Genomic DNA, 17,417 nt, shown 5'->3' with positions numbered 1-17,417 from the left:
GATCTCATGGCGTCACGGCACAACAACAAAGTCCCGGCATTCATGGCACGGTCTCAGGATCACAGAGCTCTGGCGGCGGACGCATTAGTTCAGGATTGGTCGCAGTTTCGACTGCCTTATGTGTTTTCTCCTCTGGCGATGCTGCCCAGAGTGTTACGCAAGATCAGGTCCGACTGCCGTCGCGCCATTATCGTCGCTCCAGATTGGCCGAGGCGGTCGTGGTACCCGGATCTGTGGCATCTCACGGTGGGTCAACCGTGGGCGCTTCCAGACCGCCCAGACTTGCTGTCACAAGGCCCGTTTTTCCATCTGAATTCTGTGGCCCTCAACCCTGAAGACGCTAGGAGCCAGGACTCAATGGCCACACAGTCAGGTTATCTCAGGATGTCATTGCCACCATGAGACAGGCCAGGAAACCAACGTCCGCCAAGATCTATTACAGGTCTTGGCAAATCTTCTTATCCTGGTGCTCTGATCAGGGTTTTACTCCATGGCCGTTTGCCTTACCCACTTTTCTTTCATTCCTTCAATCCGGAATGGACAAGGGTTTGTCACTCGGCTCTCTCAAGGGACAAGTATCGGCGCTCTCCGTATTTTTTCAAAAGCGCCTAGCCAGGCTTCCGCAGGTCCGCACGTTCCTGCAGGGAGTTTGCCACATAGTCCCACCTTACAAGCGTCCGCTGGAACCCTGGGACCTTAACAGGGTGCTAACGGCTCTTCAGAAACCACCTTTCGAGCCGCTGCGGGATGTCTCTTTATCACGTCTTTCGCAGAAGGTGGCATTTCTAGTGGCAGTTACATCACTCCGAAGAGTGTCGGAGCTTGCAGCGCTGTCATGCAAAGCCCCCTTCCTAGTCTTTCACCAGGATAAGGTGGTTCTGCGTCCGGTCCCGGAATTTCTCCCTAAGGTGGTATCTCCTTTTCATCTCAGTCAGGATATCTCCTTACCTTCATTTTGCCCTAATCCAATTCACCAATGTGAAAAGGATTTGCACTCCTTAGATCTAGTGAGAGCACTCCGACACTACGTGTCTCGCACGGCGCCCCTGCATCGTTCAGATGCGCTCTTTGTCCTTGTCGCTGGCCAGCGTAAGGCTATGTGCACACGCTGCGTTTTTTTTACGCTGCGTTTTTGTGCGTTTTTGGCCGCTAAAAACGCACAAAAACGCACCTGCGTCGAAAAAACGCGGCAAAAAACGCACGCGTTTTGCCGCGATTTGGTGCGTTTTTTTGCTGCGTTTTGCTGCGTTTTTGCTCACTGCGTCCTTATGCGTTTTTTATCAGTGAACAAAAAAAAAAAGGTCTGATGTCATTTCCTTCTTCAATATGTTCTTCATTCTCCACTAGTGTATGCAGAAGAGCAGACAGCTGCAGAACTGCAAGGCTCAGCATCCTCGATCCAATAGTGTATGCAGGACAGCAGACAGCAGCTGTCGAACTACAAGGCTCAGCATCCTCCATCCAATAGTGTATGCAGGAGAGCAGACAGCAGCTGTCGAACTACAAGGCTCAGCATCCTCCTTCCAGGACTGTATGCAGGATTTCTTTGCCCCCCAAAAAAAAAAAATGACGTGGGCTTCGCCATATTTTTGTATGCTAGCCGGGTACAGCAGGCAGGTACGGGCTGCCCCCAACCCCCAGCTGCCTATTTGTACCCGGCTGGGAACCAAAAATATAGGGAAGCCCTTTTTTTTTAAATTATTTCATGAATTTCATGAAATAATTTAAAAAAAAAAAATGACGTGAGCTTCGCCCCATTTTTGAGTCCAGCCGGGTACAACTAGGCAGCTGGGGATTGGAATCCACAGTGCAGGGTGCCCATGCTTTCTGGGCACCCCCGCTGTGAATTGCAGTCCCGCAGCCACCCCAGAAAATGGCGTTTTCATAGAAGCGCCATCTTCTGGCGCTGTATCCAACTCTTCCGGCTGCCCTGATGCCGGGTGGCTAGCCAGGTAATAATGGAGTTAGGGCTAGCTGTATATTATCAGCTAGCCCTAAGCCCGAAATTCATGGTGTCACGCCAATATTAGACATGGCCACCATGAATTTCTAGTAAAGATAAAAAAAAAACACAACACAGAAAAATATTTTTATTAGAAATAAAACACAACACAATTAGTGACTCCATCTTTATTGAGATAAACCCCCCTCCGCAGTAATCCTGGGTTAGGGTCCCGCGCCGTCCAATCAGGATCCAATATCATCTGATCGGTTTGCTGGAAGGCAAAGCGATCAGATGATGTGTCAGGTTAAAGGATGTGAATCACATCACACATCAGCTGATTGTATAAAAGCCGATTATACAATCAGCTGATGCATCGGTGCCAAAAAAAAAAAAAATAATACTCACTTATGTGCTGAATTACCGGCAGCTCCCGGAGCGATGGGGCGGGAGTCTGATCCTGTCCGATCGCTGCAGCAGCTGCCGGTAATCAGGGATGAAGTCTCCTGACGCATCCGCTGATACCGGCCGGGCGCCCGCGTCAGCCCGAGACTCGATCAGCTGATGCGTCAGGTGACTGCATCAGGTGATCAGCGCCAGGTCCTGCAAGCAAGGTCCTGCCCCGGGGAGACTGCGCACAGCCGGAGCGGGGGTGGCGATACCGTGAGAGGAGATGGGAGCGGGCATGGCACCGGGAGTCTGCACACAGGTGAGTATAACTTTTGTTTTTTTTATTCTACTGTTAACTTTTGTTTTCGCAGCCGCTTCCACCTCCCGCCCAGACATGGCGCCGCACGGCAGCATACATGCCCAGGACGGGAGGTGGAAGCGGCGGTGACGGTACCGGGAGGATTCACGCTTCTGTCTATACTGACAGAAGGAATCCTCTTCCTGTACACGTCACTTTACTACCCACCTCCTGCGCTTATGGCTGCGTTTTTGGTCTTAGAAACGCACCAAAACGCAGCTATTTGCGTTTCTCATTGCGTCTTTCAACATCCCATTGAACTCAATGGATGAAAAGTGCAGTGAAAAACGCGGGAATAATTAACATGCTGCGTTTTTGTGGTCACCACAAAAACGCAGCTGAAAAGAAACGCTGTGTGGGGACAGCAAAAATGAAAACTCATAGACTTTGCTGGGGAAGCAAAGTCATGCAGTTTTGAGGCCAAAAACGCACCCGAAAAACGCGCAAAAACGCCGAGAAAAACGCACCGTGTGCACATAGCCTAAGGGTTCGCAGGCTTCCAAGTCAACCTTGGCTCGGTGGATCAAGGAACCGATTCTTGAAGCTTACCGTTCTTCTGGGCTTCCGCTCCCTTCAGGGCTGAAAGCCCATTCTACCAGAGCCGTGGGTGCGTCCTGGGCATTGCGGCACCGGGCTACGGCTCAGCAGGTGTGTCAGGCAGCTACCTGGTCTAGTCTGCACACTTTCACGAAACACTATCAGGTGCATACCTATGCTTCGGCAGACGCCAGTCTAGGTAGGCGAGTCCTTCAGGCGGCGGTTGCCCACCTGTAAGAGGGGGCTGTTTCGGCTCTTTTTTATCGAGGTATTCTTTTACCCACCCAGGGACTGCTTTTGGACGTCCCAATTGTCTGGGTCTCCCAATGGAGCGACAAAGAAGAAGGGAATTTTGTTTACTTACCGTAAATTCCTTTTCTTCTAGCTCCTATTGGGAGACCCAGCACCCGCCCCTGTTCCCTTCGGGCTAGTTGTTTTTTTGTGTACACATGTTGTTCATGTTGAATTGTTCTTTTGGTTCATGGTTTTCAGTTCTCCGAACATCATTCGGACTGCATTTACCTTAGACCAATTTATAAGTTTCCTCCTTCCTGCTTTTGCACCAAAACTGAGGAGCCCGTGATGCACGGGAGGGTGTATAGGCAGAGGGGAGGGGTTACACTTTTTAAAGTGTAATACTTTGTGTGGCCTCCGGAGGCAGAAGCTATACACCCAATTGTCTGGGTCTCCCAATAGGAGCTAGAAGAAAAGGAATTTACGGTAAGTAAACAAAATTCCCTTCTTCTAATTGGAGGTATTTGCTAATATTATTACATCTACTGCATATTATGTTATGATCTTGAAGGTGGGAATACCCCATTAAGGCTAGGTTCACATTTCCGTCAATTTGTATCAATTACAGTCCGTGGCTCTGGTAAATAACGAAATCCGTTTGGCTGATTCTGTTGTTCCCGTAGACTTGTATGAGTGGCGGATTGTGACTGGTGACGCTGCGTTGCATCCTCCGCCCGACTGATCAGCCGTGGAATGACTGACCGCCAGGCGGCAGGAACGCAGCTTGTAACGTTTTTTGAGTAGCGCAATACGTAGGATTTCGCTGCGCATGCTCTCTCTGGCTCCCTGCACACGTAACCAGGGTACACATCGGGTTACTAAGCAATGCGCTTTGCTTAGTTAGCCGATATTTACCCTGGCTACGTGTGCAAGGAGTCAGCGCTAAGCGGTTTACGCTGGTAACCAAGGTAAATATCGGATAACCAAGCAAGTGCTTTGCTTAGTTACCCGATATTTACCCTGGCTACGTGTGCAGGGAGCCCGACACTTCCCCACTCGGCCTCGCCCCCTCCCGCACTCGGCATGTACACACACACACACACACACACACACACACACACGGCTGCTGTGAGCGATCGGCTGATCACCCGGCGGCCGGCTGCTGTGAGCGATCGGCTGATCACCCGACGGCCGGCTGCTGTGAGCGATCAGCTGATCACCCGGCGGCCGGCTGCTGTGAGCGATCAGCTGATCACCCGGCGGCCGGCTGCTGTGAGCGATCGGCTGATCGCTCTCTTTTACAACGGAGTCCGACAATGAATTCTAATTCTTGTCATCCATTGTACAACGCATGTGACTGATGCAGAACAATGGAAATGTGAACCTAGCCTAACAAGCTTTTGTGGCTGGTGCAGGACATGCAGCAATCTATTTCCGGACAGATGAGCAGTGGAGCGCTGTGTGCAGCCAGTGATGGGATATCTTCTTCCCGTTCAGGAAGAATAACATGACAGTGACTGTCTCCGGGCACTTTCCATCTGTCCCATTGTTAGCCGGGTGTGAATCCGACAAGTCTGCCTGAGATTCTTCCTTTCTCATTATCACAAATCCAAATTACTTGAGACTTTGCCAATGAATCTACAATAGGCTGAGGAGACGCAAATATGATAGAATTAGCGGCCTCTCCCACCTCTATTTTCAGTGATGAGACCCAAAATAAAATGAGCTAAAAATAACAAGGAAGACTTATCTTATTGGCAGATCTTCATTGCTTAAATGCACAATTCAGATTATAAAACCAGTTTTCATACATCATATTGGGAACTTCTGATCCTGCTGAGGATCTCTTGGCCATTATCCTCCTGCTGAGGATCTCTTGGCCATTGTCATCCTTGTTGCTGAGGACCTCTTGGCCATTGTTGTCCTTGTTGCTGAGGACCTCTTGGCCATTGTCGTCCTTGTTGCTGAGGACCTCTTGGCCATTGTCGTCCTTGTTGCTGAGGACCTCTTGGCCATTGTCGTCCTTGTTGCTGAGGACCTCTTGGCCATTGTCGTCCTTGTTGCTGAGGACCTCTTGGCCATTGTCGTCCTTGTTGCTGAGGACCTCTCTCGGCCATTGTCGTCCTTGTTGCTGAGGACCTCTCTCGGCCATTGTCGTCCTTGTTGCTGAGGACCTCTCTCGGCCATTGTCGTCCTTGTTGCTGAGGACCTCTCTCGGCCATTGTCGTCCTTGTTGCTGAGGACCTCTCTCGGTCATTGTCGTCCTTGTTGCTGAGGACCTCTCTCGGCCATTGTCGTCCTTGTTGCTGAGGACCTCTCTCGGCCATTGTCGTCCTTGTTGCTGAGGACCTCTCTTGGCCATTGTCGTCCTTGTTGCTGAGGACCTCTCTCGGCCATTGTCGTCCTTGTTGCTGAGGACCTCTCTCGGCCATTGTCGTCCTTGTTGCTGAGGACCTCTCTCGGCCATTGTCGTCCTTGTTGCTGAGGACCTCTCTCGGCCATTGTCGTCCTTGTTGCTGAGGACCTCTCTCGGCCATTGTCGTCCTTGTTGCTGAGGACCTCTCTCGGCCATTGTCGTCCTTGTTGCTGAGGACCTCTCTCGGCCATTGTCGTCCTTGTTGCTGAGGACCTCTCTCGGCCATTGTCGTCCTTGTTGCTGAGGACCTCTCTCGGCCATTGTCGTCCTTGTTGCTGAGGACCTCTCTCGGCCATTGTCGTCCTTGTTGCTGAGGACCTCTCTCGGCCATTGTCGTCCTTGTTGCTGAGGACCTCTCTCGGCCATTGTCGTCCTTGTTGCTGAGGACCTCTCTCGGCCATTGTCGTCCTTGTTGCTGAGGACCTCTCTCGGCCATTGTCGTCCTTGTTGCTGAGGACCTCTCTCGGCCATTGTCGTCCTTGTTGCTGAGGACCTCTCTCGGCCATTGTCGTCCTTGTTGCTGAGGACCTCTCTCGGCCATTGTCGTCCTTGTTGCTGAGGACCTCTCTCGGCCATTGTCGTCCTTGTTGCTGAGGACCTCTCTCGGCCATTGTCGTCCTTGTTGCTGAGGACCTCTCTCGGCCATTGTCGTCCTTGTTGCTGAGGACCTCTCTCGGCCAGTGTCGTCCTTGTTGCTGAGGACCTCTCTCGGCCAGTGTCGTCCTTGTTGCTGAGGACCTCTCTCGGCCAGTGTCGTCCTTGTTGCTGAGGACCTCTCTCGGCCAGTGTCGTCCTTGTTGCTGAGGACCTCTCTCGGCCAGTGTCGTCCTTGTTGCTGAGGACCTCTCTCGGCCAGTGTCGTCGTCCTCCTGCTGCTGAGGACCTCTCGCGGCCATTGGGAAAACCAGTTGCTTAGTGTACCCCACCCTCCCAGTCTCTCTCTGGAGGACCTGACTGGTCATGTCCTGCGTTAGACAAAGTAGGGATGCGAGGGACAATGTGTAATACTTAGTTTCTCCTCTGGAGGTGCTACAGGCCATCTTATTGTCAGGTTTTCCCACAGATTACAGCTGATTACTGGGGACCTAGTAGGGAGACACTGATTTTGCTTATTGTCAAGGGATCCTTCTAAAACTTAGTGGACACTTTTTACAGAGTATTTGGCGAGGAAACCTATATTATTGAGGAGGACATAAATTTCTGCTCCAAAATTCCTTAAAAACCCCCCAAAAAAACAACACATCTACAAGTTGGAATTGTTCAAAGCCAAAGAACCACTTTAATTCTTTCGTGATCATTTTTTTTTTTACTTCTTTTTCCAAGCGATATAGCTTTTTTTTTATTTTTCCATCGATATAGCTTTTTTTTTTTTATTTTTCCATCGATATAGCGGATTTACTTGTCTTTACTGAACGAGTTATGAATTACCTCATTCACTTACCATATAAAGTACTGGAAACCGTGACGAAAATTTTATATGGGATGAAATGGTGGAATAAAAAATGTAACTCCATCACTGTTCCAAGTGCGCACTGGAAATCTGTCCATTTTTAAAGGGAATCTGTCAGCAGGTTTTGGGTATGTAAGCTGAAGTCAGCATGCTGCAAGGGTTAACACACAGAATTCAGGGATGCCTGTCTTGTCAAGGTCTGTTGTTTATTTGCTATGACTGTTTGTTTAAACAGCAAGACATTTCATTACAGGACTAGAAACTCACTGACCTGGCAGTCTGACACGCCGCCTCCTCTGATTGTACATTGTGTCAATGGGCTCAGCTACATGACTAAACCTGCAAACTCAGATTGTGTTAGAACGGCTGCAGCCATTAATTTAAGTGATACATCGTTGGAATCAGAATCTCTTTGCCTACATTATGCTGCTCTCAGATGAGGTAGCAATAACCTGCTGACAGATCCCCTTTAAACTCTGTTGTCAGCGACTAACTGCAGCATCTAAACAGTTATAAAACAGTGGTCAGAGCTATATGCAATTTAGGGAAAGTTTTCCTGATAAAGTGGCAGACTTAGGGGTGCTTCTCACATAGCGAGATCGCTGCTGAGTCACGGTTTTTGTGACGCACCAGCGACCTCATTAGCGATCTCGCTGTGTGTGACACTGAGCAGCGATCTGGCCCCTGCTGTGAAATCGCTGCTCGTTACACACAGTGCTGGTTCATTTTTTGGTCGTCGCTCTCCCGCTGTGAAGTACACATCGCTGTATTTGACAGCGAGAGAGCAACGATCTGAATGTGCAGGGAGCAGGAGCCGGCTTCTGGCAGCCTGCGGTAAGCTGTAACCAAGGTAAATATCGGGTAACCAAGCGAAGGGCTTTGCTTGGTTACCCGATATTTACCTTGGTTACTTGCGTCCGCCGCTCTCAGGCTGCCAGTGCCGGCTCCCTGCTCCCTGCACACGTAGCCAGAGAGTACACATCGGGTAAATAAGCAAAGCGGTTTGCTTATTAACCTGATGTGTACTCTGGCTAGGAGTGCAGGGAGTCAGCGCTAAGCGGTGTGCGCTGGTAACCAAGGTAAATATCAGGTAACCAAGCGCTTGGTTACCCGATATTTACCTTAGTTACCAAGCGCAGCATCGCTTCCACACGTCGCTGGTGGGTGGTCACTGGTCGCTAGTGAAATCTGCCTGATTGACAGCTCACCAGCGACCATGTAGCGACGCACGAGCGATCCTGACCAGGTCAGATCGCTGGAGCGTCGCTAAAATGTGACTGTACCCTTACTCCATTTTTATTTAGATTTAGGCAACGGACTTGTGATGGATTGAGCAGACCCCCACATCCAGGGATATTGGCTGCAGTGCCATGGTTTGTATACTTTTTGACTGTTATCACCGTGGACAAAGGAACATTAAGATCTCTGGAGATGGGCTTGTAACCTAGAGATTATTGATATTGTAGTCTTCTGAACTTGTGTGCTGCCTCCATTCATTTAGCATCATTTGAAAAAAATAAGATAAGATTGAAAAAAATAGCGCCACTCTAGTTCACAGGTTGGCTTTGGTACTGCAGCTCAGCTCCATTTTGATCATTGTATCCTTTCTCTTTTTAGGACTCAAAATAGGAGACGAAGTGATGGAGGTGAATTCGGCCACCGCCCGGGAGCTGAATTCTGCCATGCTGAAACACCTTCTGGCCAAACCTTTATTGTGCCTTACTGTTCGCTCCTGCCCCGATCTGGATGAGAATCTGACACTGAAAGGGGCGCCTCCCCGCCGCTCGGAGGCGGACTGCAGCGACTACAGTGTCCTCGTCAGCAGTCGAGGTGAGTTATGCGTCAATGCCGTCTGTCAAATACACTGACTTTCCGTCGGCCCCTAGAGGACACCTGCAGGGGAAGCCCAGCAAATGTGAACCGGTCAGGAAAGCGGAAAGCACTGGCCCATGAGTGGCACGAGCCGTCTCCCAGGATCCAGCCTCCTAAACACACTCGCATGTTGCGTGTCTCAGATACATCATTTGAAGTGAATCACAAATGGGCTTTACTCATTGTTATGGCTGCACAGTTTCTGCAAATCCATGCGACCAAAAGAAAGCAAAAAATCTCCACTTAATATCTAATTATACAGTGGAAAGATGCTCAAACTCCACACCCCCCCCCCCCCGCCTCATCACAGCTACGGACCACCCTGCAATAGTCACCCCATAGTATAATAATCATCCCCCCTATTATAATACTCTTCATCTGTTAACACCTAAGATAATGAGCCATCACTCTACATAACACACCACTGTGTGTGTGTGTATATATATATATATGTATGTATGTATGTATGTATGTATGTGTATGTGTGTGTGTGTGTGTGTGTGTGTATATATATATATATATATATATATATATATATATATATATATATATATATATATATATATATACACGCACACACATATACATATGTGTGTATGTAAATGTGTGTGTATTATATATAAAATATATATATATAATATTTTATATATATATTGTATATATAGTACACATACATACATATGTATATGTGTGTATATAAATATGTGTGTGTGTATGTGTATATATATATATGTATATATATATGTATATATATGTATATATATGTATATATATATATATATATATATATATATATATATATATATATATATATATATATATATATATATATATATATATATATATATATATATATATATATATATATATATATATATATATATATAAATATACACACACACAGGCATATGGAAAGGTTTGGGCACCCCTATTAATGTTAACCTTTTTTCTTTATAACAATTTGGGTTTTTGCTATTTCAGTTTCATAGATCTAATAACTGATGGACTGAGTAATATTTCGGAATTGAAATGAGGTTTATTGTACTAACAGAAAATGTGCAATTCGCATTTAAACAAAATTTGACCAGTGCAAAAGTATGGGCACCTCAACATAAAAGTGACATTAATATTTTGTAGATCCTCCTTTTGCAAAAATCACAGCCTCTAGTCGCTTCCTGAAGCTTTTAATGAGTTCCTGGATCCTGGATGAAGGTATATTTGACAATTCCTGTTTACAAAACAATTCCAGTTCAGTTAAGTTTGATGGTCGCCGAGCATGGACAGCCGCTTCACATCATCCCACAGATGTTCAATGATATTCAGGTCTGGGGACTGGGATGGCCATTCCAGAACATTGTAATTGTTACTCTGCATGAATGCCTGAGTAGATTTGGAGCAGTGTTTTGGAGCATTGTCTTGCTGAAATATCCATCCCCTGCGTAACTTCAACTTCGTCACTGACTCTTGCACATTATTGTCAAGAATTTGCTGATACTGAGTTGAATCCATGCGACCCTCAACTTTAACAAGATTCCCGGTGTCGGCATTGGCCACACAGCCCCAAAGCATGATGGAACCTCCACCAAATTTTACTGTGGGTAGCAAGTCCTTTTCTTGGAATGCCGTGTTTTTTTGCCTCCATGCATAACGCCTTTATGTATGATCAAACAACTCAATCTTAGTTTCATCAGTCCACAGGACCTTCTTCCAAAATGTAACTGGCTTGTCCAAATGTGCTTTTGCATACCTCAGGCGACTGTTTGTGGCGTGCTTGCAGAAACGGCTTCTTTCGCATCACTCTCCCATACAGCTTCTCCTTGTGCAACGTGCGCTGTATTGTTGACCGATGCACAGTGACACCATCTGCAGCAAGATGATGCTGCAGGTCTTTGGAGGTGGTCTGTGGATTGTCCTTGACTGTTCTCACCATTCTTCTTCTCTGCCTTTCTGATATTTTTCTTGGCCTGCCACTTCTGGGCTTAACAAGAACTGTACCTGAGTTCTTCCATTTCCTTACTATGTTCCTCACAGTGGAAACTGACAGTTTAAATCTCTGAGACAACGTTTTGTATCCTTCCCCTGAACAACTATGTTGAATAATCTTTGTTTTCAGATCATTTGAGAGTTGTTTTGAGGAGCCCATGATGCCACTCTTCATAGGAGATTCAAATAGGAGAACAACTTGCAAGTGGCCATCTTAAATACCTTTTCTCATGATTGGATACACCTGCCTATGAAGTTCAAAGCTCAATGAGGTTACAAAACCAATTTAGTGCTTTAGTAAGTCAGTAAAAAGTAGTTAGGAGTGTTCAAATCAAGAAATTTATAAGGGTGCCCATACTTTTGCACCGGTCAAATTTAGTTTAAATGCGGATTGCACATTTCTTTAACGTTCCTATGGGAGACCCAGACCATGGGTGTATAGCTACTGCCTCCGGAGGACACACAAAGTACTACACTCAAAACGTAGCTCCTCCCTCCTAGCATATACACCCCCTGCTAGCCAGTCCTAGCCAGTTCAATGCTTTGTGTTTCAGGAGAGCACACACACATGCATTCTCTGATTTTGATTTTTCCTTCTGGATCAAAGATTTGGAAGAAAAGCGGGTCCAGTCTGGACTCCCGGCATGTCCCTTCTCACCCCACTCTGTCGGCGGTGCTGTTAAGGTTGACTTTACAAGGCTGGAGCCTTCACATGCCGCGCTCCTTCACATCCTCTGAGAGGCTCTGGGTTGAAGTGGGAGCCAACACGGTTCTCACTGCTTTGCAGGAGACCGGTCTCCATCCACAGCCCTATTCAGGATCCTGCTGGACGGAGCTATCACCCCCCAGGGACCTGGCAACCTGCGTTTCACAAGCTAAGTACATGAGACGTTATTACCACAGAAAGTGGTCTTTCCAGGGGTCCTTTATATTTATTTATTGGGGGGAGTGTGTTTTCTGTTTTGTGTTAACGTTTCCGGCCGGTTCTCCAGTTTTCACTGGAGAACCGCGCCGATGGTGCCTGCACGCCGGCCGCATGTTTTACTCTAGGCCCCGGCTTTGCCTGAGGCCTAGTTTCGGTTTCCACTGCCTCTGCATGTCAGTCAGGCAGAGGAACGGTGTGGTTCCGCCCAGCGGCTGCGCAGCACAAGGGAAGGGACACTCCTCACTGAGGAAGGATTCCCTCCCCTGGCTACCTCATTTGCCGCTCTCAGAGCAGGCCCCGCCCCCTCTCCTCGCTACGGTCACCATTTTCTCAGCGTTCTCTGTGCCTGCATAGGCACAGAGATTCCACATTGTGACAGTGGGGGCCTGGGCTGAGGGCTAGAGGGCACAGACATGTCTGTTTAAACGATCTGGCAGCCACAACCTCTGGTTTGTGCAGCTGCTTATTTTATCTGTTTATATATGCTGGGGGCCATTCTAGAAGAGCCCCCACCTCTGCAGCATGTCTCACAGAGCAAGGCTGCAGGCTGTTTTTATTATTTACTGCAGGTAGTCTCGTACAGCCGAGCTCATAACCACTGTGGCCCCTCAGCTTGGAGGCTCATTAGTGGTCCCTCCAGCTGCTCCGGCTTCGGTGGCTGACCCCTGGTTTGGCTGGAATCCTATTTCCAGGGGTCGGCTTTCTCGGCATCTGCTGAGCATGCAGCCCCCTTCTCAGGGCGTTTTCTGCTAAGAGGAGATGCATTCCCTCAGCTCGCTCAGCAAAGCTCACAGAGGACTCTCCTTCTGGTCTCAGACCCCGTCCTCCTGACAGGGAGACGCAGGGTCCCCTGTCCTCCCCGTCCCGCAGCTCTGATTACGAGCTGACTCACTGGACGAGGAGGATGTCTCTACCAGGGGCTCGGACGCTTCTTTATGTACCATTGATCCGTCCGTAGGTGACGCAGATGCTAATGATTGGATTGCGTCCATTATACTTGTACTGGACCTCCATCCGCCTGTATCAGGGGAGTATTCCCCGCTGGCAGAAAGGCATCAGTATACCTTTAACAGGACAAGGAGTGTGTTCCTTAACCACTCCAGTTTTCAGCCTGCTGCGTCCAAGCTCACAGCCTGTCCTGTCAGACCCCAAAGCGGGGTTCTGCTGCCTGTTTCCCCCTCCCATCAGAGGTGGTCAAGGAGTGAGCTCATTCGCCAAGGGTGGTCCCTCCGGTGTCTAGACTTTCAGCCCGGATAGTTGTATCAGTGGCTGACGGCACCTCTATAAGGATCCCACGGTACATTAATTTTGTACTGGACCTCAATCCGCCGGAGTTACCTTGACTAGGAGAACACAATGTGTGTTCCTTAACCACTCCAGTTTTCAGGCCACTGACCAAGCCCAGGGTCCGCTCTGACAGTCGCTTCCCATGAAGCGTGATTCTGAGGACTGTTTTTTCCCTGTCCACCAATGGTGGTCAAGAAGTGGGCTCATTCACCTCAGGTGGCTCAGCCCGGACCGTTATGTCAGTGGCTGATTGCTCCTCACTTAAGGTTTTGCGGTCCGCCCGGTTGTCCTTCTGGCCAAATCTGTATGGGGGCGGCAGGAGCTTCGTTCTCCTCAGCTTTACAGCAGTGCGGTTTTTTTGTAGCCTTCTCTGCTTCTCTAGAGGAGATGCATTCCCTCACAGGGACTCTATGCCGAAACGGTAGCCTGAACTTCCAGACTTCAGTCCTTTCATCCTATGCCATGTCTGCCATGCTGGACACCGCACGGCGGTGGCCTTGGCTACTTCCACACTATCCGCAGGCTCCTGTGGCTTCGGAAATGGAAGGCAGATGCCTCTATAGAAGTTCCTTGCTGGGTTCCCTTTTGTGGGACCAGTCTCTTCGGAACCAACTGGATGAAATTCAGGAAGCTCTTGGCGGGGAGAGTTCTTCCTTGCCACAAACCTAAACCAGGGAACCTGTCCAGGGCAGGAATCAGTTGAGGTTTCGGTTGTTTCCGTTCCTCCATCTGATCGTTCTCTAAGCCCTCGGCCTCGTCCTCTAGCTCGGCCAAGGTTCATAGACCCAAATGGCGCTCGAAGCTGCGTCTTCAGAAGACCGCAGGAGATGCTGCCACTGAGTCAGCTTCCTCCGAGCTATCTAGCCACGCCAACAACCTCCTTGGTCGGTGGCAGGCTCTCTCCACTTGGCGACGTATGGTTTTAACACGTCTCCGTTCAGTGGGGGCGGGATTATACTCCCATGGCTACAGGATGGAATTCTATCCACCCGCCAAACAGATTTTTTCTGTCAACTCCCCCCGGCTCCAAGGCCGCCGCCTTCTCACAGGCCGTGGTTTTTCTTGCAGGCCAATGGAGTAATTGTACCGGTTCCCGACTGGGAACGGTTCTGAGATTTTTGCTTAAATCTATTCCTAGTCCCCGAAGAGGGCGGTGCCTTCCGACCTGGATCTTTAGCTTTTCAAGCATGGTCAGGTGTGGCGTTTTCATATGGAGTCTCGGTCTTGTTCCGTGTGCTTTTTCACCGGATCAATCAAGAATCCAAGGAGATTCCCTAGCAGCCATCGGCATCGGAGATGCCTATCTGCAGGTGTCAATCGCAGTTTCACACCAGCATTGGCTACGTTTTGCAATCGGAGTGGTCCAATTCGTGGCTCTTCCCTTGGGGTTAGCCACGGCCCCTCGAGTATTCTCATTGGGGCAGCTGTGATTAGGGTCCTGCACCTCTGAGGATTGGTGTCGGGGCTTCATCCAGTGCAGACTCTTAGCAGAGTGCTTTGCTCACTCTCGCCACTCTAACCAATTCGGGTGGCTTGTCATTCTGTCCAAGTCCACTCTGACTTCGAACCAGAGGTTCCCAGGGACGCAATTCGAGACTCTGTCGGCACTTGTGAAGCTGCTCTTAGTCGAACAGTAGTCCCTCCGCTGGCGGTCGACGTCGTTCTATCAGACACCGAATACAGGTGCTGGTCAGATGGTGGCGTCAATGGAAGCGATTCCTTGCCCAATTTCTCCTGCGTCCTCTGAGACTGGATGTTTTCCGCTGTACAAGCGAACTTCCTCCTTCCACGGGGTGGGGGCTTCGCCACTGACCTGGGGCTCGGTTTAGTGGTGGCTTCGGCCACTCTGTCTCAGGGACGCTCCTTCCTGGCCCCGTCCCGGGTGATCCTCACCAGGATACTAGTCTATCCGCCTTGGGAGCAGTATATCTCCACCGTGGAGCGCAGGGCGCTTGGACTCCGTCCGAATCAGCCCTCTGGATCAATGTTCTGGAAATCAGAGCTGTATTTCTAGCTCTCTAAGCCTTTCACCATCTGTTGGCGGCTAGGCACATTCGAGTCCAGTCGGACAACGTGACAGCGTTTTCCTACATCAACTTCCAGGGCGGGACACTCAGCCGCCTGGCAATGTTGGCGGCTCAACGCCTTCTTCAGTGGACGAGGGATTCCGAGTCCACCGTATCCGCAGCCCACATCCTAGATGTGAACACTGCGAGGCAGACTATTTCAGCTGTCCAACCGTGGTCCACGATCCTCAGGTTTTGCGGCAGACGCACTGGTTCATGTTTGGTCCCAGTTTCGTCTCTTTTACGTATTTCACCCTCTAGCTCTTGTCCAGAGTCCTGCGCAAGATCAGTAAAGAGGGCCATCGGGTCATTCTCATACTCCAGACTGACCCAGGCAGGCTTGGTACCCTGACCTGCTCCTTCTGTCCGTTGGGTTGCCATGGCATCTTCCGGACCGTCCAGACCTTTTCTCAAAAGGTCTGTTTTTTCCGCCAGAATTCTGGACTCTCAGATTGACTGCGTAGCTCTTGAGTCCTGGATCTTGTCGACTTCTGGTATTCTTCCTGAAGTCATCTCCACTATGACTCGAGCTCCAAAGTGTCCTTTGACCTTTTTGGCCTTGCCGACCCTCCTGTCCCTTCCACAGTCCGGTCTACAGCTAGGACTATCCCTCATTAAGGGACAGGTCTCGGCTCTGTCAGTGTGTGCCAGCGGCGTATCGTCCGGCTGGCTCCGGTGCGCTCCTTCAAGGGCGCATCTCACATCATTCCGCCTTTTCCGGCGGCCTATGGAGCCCTGGGACCTTAATCCGGTCCTCACGGTTCCCGGAAACCCCCCTTTGCGCCTCTTAGGGAGTTTTCTTTGTTTCATCTTTCACAGAAAGTAGTCTTTCTAGTGGCCATAATTTCCCGCCAGAGAGTTTTGGCTGCACTCTCTTCGGAGTCACCCCCTTTTTTGGTCTTTTGCATCAAGACAAGGTGGTCTCCGTCCGACTCCGGACTTTTTTCCCTAAGGTGGTTACTGCTTCCACCTTATCCGGGGCAATTTTCCTGCCTCCCTTTTGTCCGGCTCCTGTTCATCGCTTTGAGGAAGCATTGCATATCCTGGATCTGGTGCGGGCGCTCCGGATCTATGTGTCTCGCACCGCCGTTATTAGGCGGTGCACCTCTCTCTGGTGCTGACCGCTAGTCAGCGTAGCGGTCTCTCGGCATCTAAGCCGACCCTGGTTCGTTGGCTTAGGTCGGCCATTCCCGATGCCTACAAGTGTACTCTAGTGCCTTCCCCGCCGGGGATCAGGGCACACTTGATCAGACCTGTCGGTGCCTTTTGGGCTTTCAGGCACCAGGCTACGGCTCAGTAGGTCTGTCAGACTGCAGCTCGGATTAGTCTGCATACTTTTTCGAAGCACTACCCAAGGCATGCTCATGCTTTGGCAGACGCGGGCTTGGGCAGACGCATTTTTCAGGCGTCTGTCGCCCATTTGTGAAGTTAGGTTTCGCCTGCTTCTCAGTTGTCTGTTTATTCCCACCCATGGACTGCTTTAGAACGTCCCATGGTCTGGGTCTCCCATAGGAACGTTAAAGAAAAAGAGAATTTTGTTACTTACCGTAAATTCTTTTTCTTATAGTTCCGTCATGGGAGACCCAGCACCCTCCCTATTGCCTGTTGGCAGGTTTCTTGTTCCGTGTGTCTTCACCGGCTGTTGTTGTTGTAGACAGAGGTTCCGGTTCTTCCGGGTTTTACTCTGTCTCTTCTTGTGGGTGGATGTCCTCCTTCAGCTTTTGCACTAAACTGGCTAGGACTGGCTAGCAGAGGATGTATATGCTAGGAGGAAGGAGCTACACGTTTTGAGTGTAGTACTTTGTGTGTCCTCCGGAGGCAGTAGCTATACACCCATGGTCTGGGTCTCCCATGACGGAACTATAAGAAAAAGAATTTACGGTAAGTAACAAAATTCTCTTTTTTCTGTTAGTACAATAAACCTCATTTCAATCCAGAAATATTACTCAGTCCATTA

At 49.4% G+C, this 17,417-nt stretch overlaps 1 protein-coding gene across 1 annotated transcript in view; it reads left to right on the top strand.

Annotated features, from left to right (window-relative positions):
• Window positions 1-17,417, top strand: part of TIAM1 (TIAM Rac1 associated GEF 1) — a 349,052-nt gene that overhangs the window by 256,232 nt on the left and 75,403 nt on the right. The window contains 1 exon segment of the mRNA XM_075333370.1: window positions 8,945-9,157. Coding sequence (XP_075189485.1) covers window positions 8,945-9,157 — 213 coding nt within the window.

This window comes from Anomaloglossus baeobatrachus, chromosome 2 (assembly GCF_048569485.1).
Source record: "Anomaloglossus baeobatrachus isolate aAnoBae1 chromosome 2, aAnoBae1.hap1, whole genome shotgun sequence".
Lineage (NCBI taxonomy): Eukaryota > Metazoa > Chordata > Amphibia > Anura > Aromobatidae > Anomaloglossus > Anomaloglossus baeobatrachus.
The sequence above is the reverse complement of the archived record's forward strand: the minus strand, read 5'-3'. Positions and strand labels throughout refer to the sequence as shown.